This window comes from Watersipora subatra, chromosome 1 (genome assembly GCF_963576615.1).
Source record: "Watersipora subatra chromosome 1, tzWatSuba1.1, whole genome shotgun sequence".
Lineage (NCBI taxonomy): Eukaryota > Metazoa > Bryozoa > Gymnolaemata > Cheilostomatida > Watersiporidae > Watersipora > Watersipora subatra.
This window is the reverse complement of record NC_088708.1, coordinates 26,319,615-26,335,460: the sequence shown is the minus strand read 5'-3', so window position 1 is coordinate 26,335,460 and position 15,846 is coordinate 26,319,615. Positions and strand designations below refer to the sequence as shown.

At 35.7% G+C, this 15,846-nt stretch overlaps 1 protein-coding gene across 1 annotated transcript in view; it reads right to left on the bottom strand.

Moving 5' to 3' along the window:
• Positions 1–4,135: 4,135 nt before the first annotated feature.
• The window catches only part of LOC137394950 (neuronal calcium sensor 2-like), a 28,315-nt gene continuing 16,604 nt past the window's right edge, over positions 4,136–15,846 (bottom strand). The window contains exons 2-4 of the mRNA XM_068081729.1: positions 15,071–15,228; positions 5,967–6,239; positions 4,136–4,796 (exon numbers count right to left, since the gene is read on the bottom strand). Coding sequence (XP_067937830.1) covers positions 4,599–4,796; positions 5,967–6,239; positions 15,071–15,178 — 579 coding nt within the window. The 5' untranslated portion in view covers positions 15,179–15,228 and the 3' untranslated portion in view covers positions 4,136–4,598. The remainder of the gene's footprint in view (positions 4,797–5,966; positions 6,240–15,070; positions 15,229–15,846) is intronic.

Here is a 15,846-nt window from a genome sequence, read left to right as displayed (position 1 = left end):
ATATTTCACAGCTAGTTTATATTTAAATGCTTTAGCAGTACGTGGTTATGACAACTCCAATATTTAACATAGAATATGTCAGTAGCAGTACATGGTTATGACAACTCCAATTTTTAACATAGAATATGTACATAGCAGTATGTGGTTATGACAAGTCTAATATTTAACATAGAATATGCACGTAGCAGTATGTGGTTATGACAACTCTAAATTTGAAAATAAAATATGTATGTAGCAGTACATGGTTATGACAACTCTCATTTTTAACATAGAATATGTACATAGCAGTATGTGGTTATGACAAGTCTAATTTTTAACATAGTTGTCAACAAAGGTGGGAATCAACTTTTGTTACGAAATATAACTGTCAAACTATAATTTGACAGTTATATTCATGCTCACTATTCAGCTAGCAGAATGTGTGAAGGTACAATAGAAGACAAATATGTGCCTATGTGTGAAGAAAAATGCTTGAACTATTGACTTAGACTAAGACTATTGCAATCAGTATATAGCTGTAGTACTCGCTACAGCTGGTCTGAGCCGGTCTGCAGCCGGTCCGCAGCCAATAAACAAACACCTTAATTTCAAAGCTAGAATGGTAGATGTTGTATATGTTGATTGAAAGTAAATTTTCTGTGCAAAACTTTTTTATTTGCAGTGCAACACCGGGCATTTAGCTAGTATTTTATAACTAAGATCCAAGTCAGGGGTCAGCAACCTGCGGCTCCGGAGCCGCCTGCGGCTCTTTCATCCTCTCACTGCGGCTCCCTCTGACTTTGGATTTTCTTTCCTTTTTCCTTTTTTACCATATAACAAGTAATTCATAAAATTATAGAAGTTTTATCACTAGATTTTGTAATATAATTTAAAAAATTGCAAGCATGGTAATAAATCAAACTTTGTCGCTTGTTATGCGTCATTATTTATGCGCCACCAAAACTGCTAAAATTACACCAGCCGGCATGAGACTTTTTGATTTTTTTACCCCAAGGTAGGCCAACTATATGTGGATGTGTGCAACATATGTGTGTGAGCAAGTCTTCTCCAACATGAACTTTATTAAAAACAAGCACCACACGCACCTCACAGATGACAGCTTGGGATCCTGTGTAATGTGGTCCACCAGCATGCACAAATCACATTAACTAAGTATAATAGCTTAATATTTTAATTGGCTATTCTACATATATTCATATTTTGTCATTGTTTGCATATATTCTCTTTTATTATTCAGGTTGACAGCATACTCAGCGTACGCACCAAATGACAGCATACAGAAAAAACGTAGCACATTTGCTGCAGTTTGAATTTAAGTTCGGCGTTTTGGTAAAAGAAGGACTGAATTTAACATGAAGTTCCCATGTTTCTTAAAAGTAACCATAAAAACAATGTAATATTTTTGAGTTATTATTAGCTAGTTCATTGTTCTTTGCAAACGTGTAATTTTGTTTTTTCAGCAGTTAAATCATTTTACATGCCACACCTTTTCGTTTTATGATGTAAACATGGTATAAAAGCATTAAAAGCGAAACAAAAAGGTTACATGAGGTTTTTTTAAATTCAAAATATCAAAGGTGTTTGTGGCTCCCACGGCATTCCTTCCTGTGAAAAATGGGTCCAAATGGCTCTTTGAGTGAAAAAGGTTGCAGACCCCTGATCTAAGCCAATGCAGAATATTATTTGAATGATGATGCAGCAATGATTTAGTAGTTTGTCAATGAATGGGAGGGCTTCAAAAGGAAACCCCTATGACTAGGCTATTTGCTAGGGTTACAGATAGGCATACATCTAAACATCTGGATAGCTATAGGCATTGGCACGTTTTAGACAACAATACAGCTCTCAATCTTACTCTTTGACCAATGAATTTGTGGTTATTGTTGACTTTTTGAGTGAAGGAGTTGTACCCCCGATGCAGCAAGAACAGATAACTCTGTTGCTAACTAAGTTTTCCTCCCTTCACTACTACCTCAAAGAAGGATTATGTGGTTTCGAAAACCATGCCTTGACCCACCTTCCGCATAAAGCTTACCTACACATTTAACTCGATCTCCTGTGAAATGCGTAAAATCTCCTGTTACCAAATGCGCAATCATACCTTCTGCTTTAATACATGTTTCAACTTGCAATCATTATAACTTGTTTTTTAAGGATTCGTTTTTTTTGTGATTTGTGGTTGTCAACAATTACATGAAGAAGGATTTTACTGATACAATTTTATATTAGCTAAATGCTGCAAAAGATAATCATCTTTTTCGCAACATTTTTGTTGCTGACATCAATAAAGCCCAGCCTCCTTACCAGGTTGATCTGGTTGAGTTACAAAACTGTGATGTTCTCTGTTGATGTTTTTTGAATTTTCTGCAGCAATTCCCAAATAATATCGATCCTAAAATTAAAAAACATGCAATGAAGCTATCCATACTTTTTGGCCACACCTATATCTTTAAGCAATCTTTTCTATGCAAAAAACTCCTGGCAATCTCAAGCGAGATCAAAGTTAACAAACGAACATTTGCATCAGCGTTTGAGAGTAGCTAGAACCGGAATGGAACCGGAAGAGAACCGGAATGGAACCGGAATGGAACCGGAATGGAGCCGGAGTAGAACCGGAATGGAACTGGAACGGAACTGGACATGCAACTTCTTATTAGTCAGACATAGACCCACAGTTTCCACTGATGGATGTACAGTGCCTACGTGTAAGTAAGATACCTTTGCTAGCTTATCTGAGTTACAAATATAATCATAATAAAATCTACTGAGATAAAATCCATCTCTACCACCGAAATGCATCGTGCTGTGTATACTGCTGTATTACTTAGCTTGGCTTTTTAGCCGGCCCGTTTCGGGGTTTTCAGTGAAAATTTGATGAGAGATCCTACAGTCGTGTCTACTGAGCATTCCTACGGAACCCATAAAATCCTTCCTACAAAAACTATTCACAAATAAAACTCATATTTTTAGAGCTTTAATACAGTTCTTTTTTATAGATATTGTTATTATATATTTTCTGTGCTATTCCATTCTGCGAACACTCAAAGAATTATTTGATTTTGGAAAGGTTTAATAATATTTGGTTGTGCTGTGCACATCAGTGTCAGTGTGATTTTTTGGAAATCGATAAATGTTCACATTCAGGCACCTTTTCTTTGAGAAACTGACCTTGAACCACCACCATCAGAGAATTGACTCTCACTAGAACAAGTGGACTGCTGCTCTAACGCTGGCCAACAGCAGAGCTGACTGATTGGTTTGGTTATACTTCTGCAGCTCAGCTGTCTCAGCCAAGGAGATAAATATAAAGTCTCTTTTATTGATTCATGTCTAGCATACTCATGAGCAGGAGATACATCAAAAATCTACAGCTGAACTGAGAAAAAACAAACAAAAATTAACAACCTCTATTTAAAAACCATCATCAACTAAGTGTAGTTCTTTTGATAATATTATCTTTTTATATTAATACCTTCTGCAGCCCCCTATATATTGCTAGTGTGATGAAGTGCACTAATTTGAATGTATATTCTTTTACTCAAAAGCATTGTGATAAAAAATGAGAAACAAGATCTATGCTAGGTTTCACTTGTACTTGAGAGACTTGAGTGAGACCTGAGTGAGACTTGAGACACTGTATTCCTTACCTAGATTTTCTCTTTTTGGTTACAAGACTAGCAAGAAATATTTAAAAAAAAACACATTTTTAAATAAAGCAAAGGAAAGACCGATGTCAAAAAAATTTTGTTATTCCATTTTAATGATTACAAATAAATTATTTTAAATTCAAGTTATTATTACTCTTATACAATGATCTGAGGGCTCGTTGGGCCTAAAGCTATAAACACTGTACTGTACACGAGGCAGTGCATTTACAGTACATGCACATTTTGATTTTTAGTACTAACTTGATCACAATCAAGTGAAAAGTTTACCAAAAACTTTCATATTAATACCCGAGTACTCAAAACCCAATAGCCAGAGTTACTGGCATGTGTTATAATAATGCGTATAGCTTAGTTCATAGTTCATAGAAGCAGCGGAAAGAAATCTATGAACTATGCTTCACTGGTTTAGAGGGCACACTTGCCTCTAGACCAGTGAGAGTGAAAAACTGCATGCACCAACCGCTGAATGAAATTATGAACTATAGTATATTGTTTTACAATTATAATAAGTTTATAGGATACAACAATCAGAGACAATTTACTAGACTACTTCTCTGGACTAGCCTTAGGGCCATAGACACGCGAACAGCTACAAGTGTAAGTTCATATTTATAAAATGGAAATGCAAGCGCTTCGCTGTCTACCAGATCAGCTGCATGAATACGATCTTTGGCACAACTCATCTCAGTAATCAACTCAGGTCGACAAACATAACTTCCTGTAGCGCATTAAAAATGTACAATAGTCATAAAATATGGATTAAAATATAACATACTATCACAAATATATTATTTCACACTATTGTCATACTATAATATATTTATTTTTATTGCATACGGTGTACTAGATACGGTTTGTGCGCGCATGAAAAGCGTTAGATGACTCTAGCATCCAGGAACTGGTTGGCGGTTAAAGAAGTGGTGTTAGAAATCATTGTGCGGCGCTGGCAGTATTTGCTGTCAGCATCTGGCATAAGAAGTCATCAGCTAGACAGCCTTCAATAAATTCCTGCTTTGTTAGAACACCGTCTTTGTTTTTATCCATTTGGGAAAAGATCTTTTCGGTTCTATCTTCTGGTTGTTCATCTGGTGATCCTTTCATCTCATTGCCTACCATATTGTAAATGGCCTACAAATAAAGCTAGGAAATTAAATAATGCATTTCTCTAACAACTACCTAATTAAAACAATCATTTTATGTAGAAATTTGAAATTGTGTCCACCTTACCAATTTTAAAAATGCGAGTACAGAGGTAAGCTGAGTAGTCTATCTAACTTTTGGACAGCGTGGCAATATATTTGATATAATTTAGCCCAATATAAATGCAGGTGTTATGATAAAGTTCATTTGTCACATGACATCTGAGAAACTGAATTACCGTGAAACCTGTATTTGCGCGCCACCTTTGTATGATCGCCTCCTCTATTTGAACACCATGATGGGAAAAGGGTTGAAAAATAGAGCAAAAAAATAGAGTTTTTATTTTGTATTATTATTATATAACTTATAAATGTACAGATTTATAGCATATTATTTGATAGCATCATTGCGATAATCTGAACTCGGTTTACAATGGATTGCCGCTCGTAACTCCTCTTCTATTGCACATAAAAAGCCAGTTTTGGCTGCAAACAAGCAACATATCTATGAATGAAATGAGCTTTTATGCAACTTTGTTAGTTGTAGTTATAAAATAAAAATATGCCTTCAAATTTAGAATGAAAAGAAACTTGAAAGCTTTAACAAATTGCAACGCAGGCTATAAGATCATAGTATGTTAAACGCAAGCAATAGATATCAACTGGTAGAAATGTGTATCAGCTTCCACGTGCAAATTTATTTAGAGGTCTATCACAAGTTGGAGAAAAGGTAGCAAATTTTTGTAATCCGAAAGGATTAATGTTGCTCCGCCCGAAGGAGTGTGCAAAATATAGGCGACATTCAATTTGCCCGTGTAAAGGTTTAATATTACATTATTTATCTTCTCAATATTTTGGACGAGATGTTTGAAAAACACAACGCCACCCTTTATTTGAATGTCACCTCTAATAAAGTGTCATTTAAAGGGAAGGGCTGAAAAATAAAGCGCCACGGCGTTCAAATAATAGTTTTACGGTACATCAAATACAAGTAAGTAGAAGGCAACCTCTTCAAAGTAAGCCAGACAGAGCTTTCCCATATTATTCCACCTTCAATTTGAAAACATGAGCACACCATTGGGATTGCGTTAAGGCTGTTGTCACGGTGACAAGGTCTTCTCTTGAAATACATATTCATAAACTTCCTGTATGATCTTACCTTGATAATCTGCACCATCTCATTCTTCTCTATAGTACCGTTGCCATCTATGTCGTACATGGAAAATGCCCAGTTCAGTTTGTCGCTGACCTTGCCAGAGGAAGTGATATTGATGGCAAGAAGGAATTCTTTAAAGTCTATCGTGCCCCCGCTGTCTGTATCAAAGGTCCGAAACACGTGTTCACAGAACCCTTCGGCGTTGCCATTAGGAAAGAACTCTGAGTATACTTCTAAAAACTTCTGTCTGCTCAGCTGTCCACCCGGACAGTCACGCTGCAACAGCAAATCACACATTTAACTTTGCCAGCTTAATAAATATTAGTTTTACGTAAGAATGTTGCATTGAAGGGTCAGAATTTCAGACTTCATGATAAAAAATAGCAATAATTTGGTAGAATTTTTATGCTTTTACAAATGACAAAATTTTGTTATTCTAGATTATTATTTTAATTAAAGGTAGCTGAAGACCTGCCATTGTTCGAGAAAGTACTCAGTTAAATGGCTACTAAAACAAAATGAAATGACTGCAGTGATGAATTTTTTGAAAGTTTGATTTTCAATTATTTGTTTTCTGATAGAGTTTGACATGCCATTGTCAAACATAGAAAGGAAGCCATTGGCCCACGCAGTGAACTGATGCTTGACTAACAAGTGTCTAAAACCTTTGTAACTTGCTGACAGATTGATTGCAAATATCTTGAAGAATGAAGCAGAGTATTTATAACACACTGAAAAAACAAGTTGAGCAAGACAAATATTTTTAATTTGTTTTTTTTGCGTTGACTATACCGTGTTTGTTTGCATGTTTTTCTGGCTTTCTCATTTTCTTCTACACTAAACATGATTTACCGCAGCTACTGCTTTTGCATGTACTTCTATACATTTTATAGCAGGGCCCTAAAAGTAACTCTCAGCTGGCAGAGACAAACAAGTTCTACACAAAGCATTCATTAGTTGCTTAGCAACCCTATATAGCCTGAGGATAATCTAAAATCTGATTTGTTACACAGTCACATGATAGACATCAGCAATAAATTGACTCGTTAAACAACGTTTTGTAAATGTGCATTACATAACGCTAGCTAAAGTATTTAGATGCTTATTAATAGAATTCTGATTGGGAAGCAACTATCCAAATAAAATCTTGATGAGCACTAGTTTAAAATATATTAAGCTAACGATACAATTTAATAAAGCTATATTTAGTTAGACTTCATGAATCATTAGAGCGACTAGGGAATGTTTAATAGGGATACAACACCATTTCCCAAATAAAGCAAAAGTAAAAGGCATTTCTGTCCATAACAGTTTAGTCCATATCCAGTCACCCTTCATAACTCCATCATTAACTCGGTGACACTCCGTCATAAAATTTCATTTAGAGTACTAACAGTAAAATCTATCATTGTCTTCTCTCCTTTAAGAACATGCATACACAACTCTAAATCAATTCATTCTGAACAGGTGCGACTCTCCTACAGGTTTTGGCTACATGTAACTCGTGCATACACAACTCTAAATCAATTCATTCTGAACAGGTGCGACTCTCCTACAGGTTTTGGCTACATGTAACTCGCATGTTGCAGTTCAAATTTAATTTAAAAGTTGCAACTATTTCGAATAGGACCAAATTAGGAGTGCAACGTTAAGACCTCAGGCGTACAATTCCTCATCTTTTTTTACAAACCACCCGAATTAAACCTCAACATGTGAATGGCCATTGAAACACTAATGGCACGGTAACTCAACGAGCGCACAATTCCAAATCTGCATCATCCACCCATTAAAAACGTAGTGAGTTTCGTCACTGACGATCAAATATTGTGTGCTATAATTACGATAATCACAGCAAACGATCAGCTATCTCAAACACTGTCTATTCCCAAAAGACTTGATTGATTGTCTCTGGCTGCCAACCAGCATTTTAAACCTAAATCAATATCTCTCATTAACCTAGTTGTAGCTTTGTGAAGACTTACGAGGATGTCAGGTGTTGTTTTCAACTATATTTTTTGACCAATCATCCTTTTTTATTGTTAAACTAGTTCTCCTAGAAAAAACCAACCTCGGATGTTGATCATGAATACTGCAAGTTTGAATTTGTGTCTGGGCAGCATATAGCTGCCTGACATATTCAAATTACCCAGTTATTGTCAGCATAAAGACTTAAAAGATGCCAATCGATACAAGTGTTAAGCTCTAGCAGCTGGTTACAGGGTGACAATAGATATTAACCGCTCATGGCACTCTGGCCTTTGACGGGAGACTACGTGGTATAATATCCATCTGTGTAACATTTACCTCTTTGCTTGGCAAACATCTAGTCATTATTAGTTTAATAGCTAGAGGATGAGAACATTAGAAGAGAAACCCACATTGTAAGCGACTTTTAAAACTTGCTCACCTTTTAAAGGTTGACTTGCAACAAAATTCACATTACACTTATTTGGTATCAAAAGATTCACCCTGTCTTACTCTGCTGTGTTGTACATATAGGTACAAAATATGTGAAAATGTGATTACAAGCTCTTAAAAGCAAAAAACAAACAGTTAATCGCAGACATCACTATAAGGCCGTAGATTGGAATCCCTTTCCAAAACGGCTCAAATGGGATGTAGTTGAACATGATGGCTTCTGTTTACACTTTCATGCAACCTCGTTCGTTGGAATATTTTCACGAATATACTTCACGCATTCAATAAAACCATGTCTATTGCCATTACGCATCTATTTCATCATCATCGTGATGCTGTCACTTTGAGCGCTGATCTCTCAAAACCTACCGTAAAAATTCGTTTAATTTTTTAACCTTAGCTCGAAGGAGTACATATCATCTTCTGATAAGCATGAGCAGCCTGTTGGTCACCTGTGATAGTTGAAAAATGCTGCAGAAATTGTTCGCGCTGTTTGGCAAGAAGTATGGGTCACATGATCAGATTACGACTAGATGATTAGACCAAGCCGAAACAAAACTGTGAAGTAGCGAGCATCTATATTTGATACGGGCTTTTCGGTAGAACCTGAAGTGTTTGTCATAAACTAGTGTTGCAAGACGTTTTATATTGAGCCTTTTGTTGGCCTTTAATTTTATGTGATGTTATGTGTCAAAACAATAACCACGTTTGAGAATGTCATCAAAATAAAGAGATTCCAAACTATGGCATTTTCGTGATTTAACTGTTCGTTTTTGAGCTTTTAAGAGCTTGTAATCACGTTTCCACATATTTTGCACTTACAACACAGCAGAGTAAGACATGGTGAATCTTTTGATATGAAATAACTGTAATGTGAATTTTGTTGCAAGTCAACCTTTAAGTTAACAATTGTTTGTAGAGATAATTGTTTTGTAGTTGAAATTGCTCTTTTTCGTTAACAACAAGAATGTTGCGAACATTTCTTTAATGCGTACGTTTATTTCAAGTACATTCAAGAGCGCATAGTACAAGAAAGCATTCTTCACTGCTCTACTACATGTAATTCAATATTGTAGAAGCTCCCAGGATATCCAATGTAATTGTGCTTAAATGAGCCCTTGCATGTTTTTATACAGTAAATGAAGCAGCCTTATCTAGAGAGTCAGCAGCCACCAGGTACATACTGAACATGGCTGTTGAACCCTGAGCTGACCCTAGATATTGACTTAGTAGTAGTATTTGATTACGATCATTCAAATAGTTAGGATTTAATTTGACTAGCTATGCTATTGCGTATTATGGGCTTCATCACTCCTCCAGCTTTTTTCTTTTGCTCAACTAATTTTGTTGATGAAAATAAATCACAAATCAATTTTGTTAAAATGTTATACACTAGTTGAAACTAGTTGTTCTGGTAGTAGAAAAGCCTTTTGTCAGAAAAATTATTTTTAGCTAACATAGGTATACAGCATTTACCATTTTAACTTTTAAACTTAATCACGAGAAAAGTGTTTTGTGCAGCTCAAATATATAACAAGAAAAATAAGACAACTGTAAAGGTGTTCAAAAGTGAAAAACTTAGTAAGTAATGGCTATATAGTCTGTTTTGCTACAATGATCACAATGAAAAATAATTTGACTCTGATGCAATTATTACAAGCTGAAAACACAAAATAAAAATCATGAACATGTCGAATTAATAATCACAATGATTCCATAGAAGTGCGTGTATAAAAGGGTTACTGTTGTAACCGAAGCTATCTATCCAATCTTTGAATACGATGATACTGGTACCTCTTCATACTGGTGCAAATGTAAAAATGAGATATCGGACTGTTTTTGTCGAATGTTTTATTTGACCGAGTGGATAGAGAATGTAGATACAATTCCTACTCGAGATAATACAACAGTCCTTGTGTAAAAGTTTGAAATTTAATAGTTTTCAGTAATCGCTATGAGGAAGAACCATAAATTGATGCTGGTAATAGGACATTTGAAATTGAAACATCACATTTGAAAATTACAAATTAAAAAACTAAACAATGAATTTTGAAATGGCATTTAAAAATTTTAAAAAAGCCAAACGAACGCAAAAGTTGATATTAATTAATGACAAAGCGTATCCCTATTTAGCGATAAAGATACCATAGATAAAAAGCTAACAATAGTAAGTATGACTCAGTCTTGTGGTTAAGTTTGTGTTTGCAAAGTTGCGGTGGCAATCTTCATGAGTTCAAATCCAGTACGATGTGAAATTTTCGCTCTAAAACTTTATTACTATAATTGCTGGACAGACAAAAAAACTGATATATATATATATATATAATGTAATGTAAGAACAATGTAATCCCAGTAGTCATTGGGGACTGGGCGCAATAACACCGGCGCATAAAATGTGGCTTGCCCAAATGCCAACAACAATCAACTCAGGTGAGTTGCAGAAAAGTGCGCTATTGGGAACAGCTAAGATCTTGAGGCGAGTGCTCAAACTCCAAGGTCTCTGGTAAGAGACCCGAGTTAGAGCAGAATTTACCACCCATCCGGGGTGAGGAAACAATTTTATATATATATATATAACTTGATGTTAGCAAAAGTACAGACACAGTGAAAATGGCTCACTGATTACAGCACTCAGCAGTCGATGCCAATCATCTTCTTTCACAGCTTCCTCTTTTACAACAATTCCATCGCTTACAGATTTGGAAACGCTTGTCGATGGCAAGAGGTGATAAAATCAATATGTCTGATGTATCAGCTTGGATGAGCAATTCATGCATACCAGTGACTATGATTGATGATTCATAGATGGACTATCAATCATAGTTACAGTAGCATAGAATTAAAGTCTATGCTACTGTACAAGTCTAAAGGAATGACCACAGGTAACTGTGGTTCTGACCTAAATCATGAAATCAACAAAAAACACAGAATTACTCGGCCGAAATTCACAGAATTGTGAAAGCTGTGCAAACACACCGCAATCGTCATTATTAGCGAGCACGATTCTAGCAGCTTTCGCAATTTATATAGTCTGAGGCACATATCTCGACATGCAATAAAAATACTAAAACAATTCGCCGTAGTAAATACGATGCAATTGACTTGATTGCACTAAATATGACAACTCTTTCTACAACGGAAATTTTGCTGTTAAATAAAAATTGTTATTATTAAAAAAGAAACGATTCGTAGCCATAATGTCCGAACAATAAAAACCAACAATAGTGCAATCTAAGCAGTTGCACTAGTACTTTTATTGTGTGTCATAATACGTTTCTTGGGCTATACCAATTGCAAAAGCTGCTAGAATCATGCTCACTAATAATTTGTTTAGCCTATTAAAAGTGTTTCGTTGACGATTTCGGTGTGCATGCACAGCTCTGACAATTCTGTGAATTTTGGCCAAATAATTCCGTTTTTCATTCATTTCATGATTTCGGTCAGAACCAGCAAAATAATCGTTACGTGTGGCCATACCTTTAGCCTGATACTTTGATAAACAATCACGCGGAGCTGAGCAATACATTTTTAGCACTTTTGTGAGCCTTGAATGTTTATGTAGAGGAAACAAGATGCTTATCTATTGTGACACATTAACAACATGGCTAGGAATGTTGCGAAAATATTCAAGTTTTACTTGTCATTTGATTGGGCAAGCACTATTATTCACCGAATGAGACATAGATGTTACTGAATGAGACATAGATGTTACTGAATGAGACATAGATGTTACTGAATGAGACAGATGTTACTGAATGAGACATAGATGTTACTGAATAAGCCATAGATGTTGCCGAAAGAGACATAGATGTTACCGAATGAGACATAGATGTTACCGTGTATTCCGTCAATGCTGCCAAACGCAAGTTTTTCCACTTTTGCTACTTTAATGTAGAAATTTAGTATCACAATGATTAAAGTTTATTATAGCATGCGTTTATTACTTTGAGCTAAGCGACTGGTTGTCTGACAATCATGCTGCCGACAGCTACATCGTATAAACATATGTATATACAAACAAAAGGTATCTGTGTTTATCTTAAACTCAACTCAAAACAAAATGACATGCTGCAGCTTGTCAGCAAGCTTATAACTTGGGGATTAGATAAAATGCAACGTAGTATGCCTGTTAGCCCCTATACACCTAGCCTATAGCAGCCAATTGAAAGTATTGTTATCCCCTATACACCTAGCCTATAGCAGCCAATTGAAAGTATTGTTAGCCCCTATACACCTAGCCTATAGCAGCAGATTGAAAGTATCAAACTAAATTTGAGTTGGAACTACCTGAGACTAAAAGGGGCAAGCTTTGTTAGTTTAAAACAGTTTAAAACTTGTTAGGAGCTTGTCCACAACTGAAATGTAACAGACTGTGCTGTCAGCATTGCCAATTTAGCTGAGTCATAGCGCTACTACTATATTATTATTATCATGAAAAACGAGATAAAGAATCTGACTCCAATCTGTTATTGAAAGTTGTTTACTATTAGCTAAGAACAACAACTAGTCAACATGACAGAATGTAGGCACCTTTTGGACACTTCCCGCACAATCCTTGTCAAAATTAAACTCAGAATGCACAAAGTTGCTGCCGACACGATGCAAAATGTTGACTATTATCACAGACTTCATCGGTTGTCATGTCTTGCCAAGGATCTTTTTCTTATTTTAAACTAAATAATTGTTACTATCCTGCAGTAAAAACTAAGTTTATCTAGCATCTCATGAGCATAACCTAATTCTCTTATATGGACGTCATAATCTTAGAGATCAGAACTGGGAGCATCATCTAGCTAAAGCTGATGGTTTGTTACGATTGAACAAACAGCCTAGAGAAGCATTTAGTACATAAGATGCTCATATGTGAGCCATTATATGGCTAATTGCATGGAAAATGTAGTATGGGTATGGCTAGTCTATCTTGTGGCAGCGATTGTGGTTGTACTGCCGGTAGTAGCGAGTTCTTGACCTGTTCTTATTGATTATATTAATTTGTATCAAGTGAATACCTCAGGTCAGTTTCTTGTTTTATGAAAAGACTAACGAGTCACTCTGCTAGTGGCACTCTGATGTATGATTAGCAGATATAATTTACTTGGTCATTAGTCTAGGCCTAAACTATTTGACAGCAAAGTTTTAAGCGCTTAATTAGGATTCCGATAGCCCGGGAGACTATTTTGAGAAAATAATTAAAACAATAACTTGGCATAAAAGACCGAACAAAGTTTATGAAAATTTTGGAGCGAACTTTCCGAATTCACAGCAGAAACTCTCCCGGAGTGATGGCATAATGCTTCGCAAATTAAATAACTTTCAAACTCATGCAATGAATTTTCATAACAAACTTTATCACTGTTTCCATGACAAGAATGATGCGGATTTGTATTAGTGTGCCTGTTGAGTTACAGTATGATAGGTGTTTCAATGTTTGCATTCGCGCGTTGCGGGTTAACGCAGGCCCTTAATTAAAAAAGATCAGAAATTCTATGCCAGAGGTAGCAACACACTTACGTCTCGCTTAGAGCGCATTTTTAAAATGGGCATGGCTGAAGTATGAAAAATGTTTAGAATGGAATAGCTTGCATGACATTCACAGGTGCTGTTTCCATCACAAACTTGAGGATTACTGCATCATGGAAACATGGTGCATATCATCCCCTCATTCTTAGGTACCAGCTTTAATGTCAATTGAATTTATGTTGCTATGCCGCTAACTTTCCCAGCTAAAGAGAAAACAAACTTTAGTGTGGGTGAGAATAACATCTACTGGGAATTGTTCGTTATCATTATTACACAAATATTCTTTAGTAATTTATGCTGAGAATGGCTAATTATCTAAAACGTCTGGAAGCTCTGCGCAGCATCTGGAGTTTAGTCCTCTTTATTTGAACTACGAAACTGGAAGTCAGCTTGGTCATTACTGTTCTACCAAATAACTAATGTTGAGCAAAGAATTAAATATAGTATGTTTATTTTTTATTGGATTGTGCAGCGGTCTAATTGTAATACAGGAATTTCTGTTCAATTCATTTGTAGCATTTTTAAACTTCACTGAAGTTCGCTGATAAATTATTTTTAATATTTCATTGGATTTTTGGTCAAGGAAAATTTCTAAAGGCTTATTTTATAAAACTTTCTGGGTATTTAAAAAAACGAGCATATCCACCTCCTGGGTATCATTTTCTCAACAGTATAACAGTTTCTGTGCAATCCTCCCAACACAAATCTTAGCACACTTCTCCGACAGCGTATCATACTCTCCTCTAACAGCATATCATACTTGCTTCTGACAGCGTATCATACTCTCTTCTGACAGCATATCATACTCTCTTCTGACAGCGTATCATACTCTCTCCTGACAGCGTATCATACCCTCTTCTGACAGCGTATCATACTCTCTTCTGACAGCGTATCATTAGCTAATTGATATACATGTACAGCTTAAGACTCGGTAAAAATCTATTTCTCTGATTAATTCCCATGACAGCTTCTGCTGGAATAGTTGATTGTCTGATCAACGGGCTCATTTGCATAATTTAGGGAAATATAGCGAACGCCCGGCACTCAACTCTGTCAATCAGTTGACAACGCTGAGTCTACGAATTTTATCAAAAAAGTTGTCTTATGCATAGAGTATCTAAAAGGCATATTTGCTAGCGAAATACTGCTCTACGGCTGCTTAGACTCACCATGAATCCTTTGTACCATTGTTTTATCTGAGGCTTTGTGAAGCTTGTGTTGTTTAGTAAAAATTCCAAATCTTCTTTGGTGAGTTTTTTGCTTGATTTTCCTCCCATCCTGTTGACGCTTATGCGAGTGTTGCCGGTCTGACCACGATTGTATTGTACTGCAATAGATATATATCCAAAGATGAGCCCCACTTGCTCAACTATTTACCTCATCAGTGAAGAGTTATCAGGGATGAGTCACCCATCATGGGATGTTGAGTCAGAGGTGTAACGAGATATTCATCTATTAGGAAGAAGTTGATTGGGTCATTGGCCCACTAGTGGTCAAACACTCGCGGAACAATATTTACCATTTCAGCGACAAGAGAAGCCATCATTTGAAGTTACTAGCAATATTTAGAATACAGGCTTTTATAGCAGGGATGAATCTATTTGAAGTAGTTGAAATATCCATGTCCTCAAAATAGTTAGTTTTTATTTTCTTATTTAGTAGTTTTGAAGCATTAAGGGTATAAACAAAATAACATATATAGCACCGGTTACAGCAAGCCAATCTTTTGGTTTGGGGACACTTGAGAATACTTCATGAAATCAAGTAGATATCTGACTGATATTATATAAAATATAAAAAAAGTTGTAAAATATAAGTATAAGTTTTACTTATACTTTGAATGAAAAATGACAAGTTCTAACAAACATTTTAATTCCAGAATCTTTCAGAAGAAGAATGAAAACTTACAGTGCTATTAAATATTAAAATATTTGGCTAAATGTTT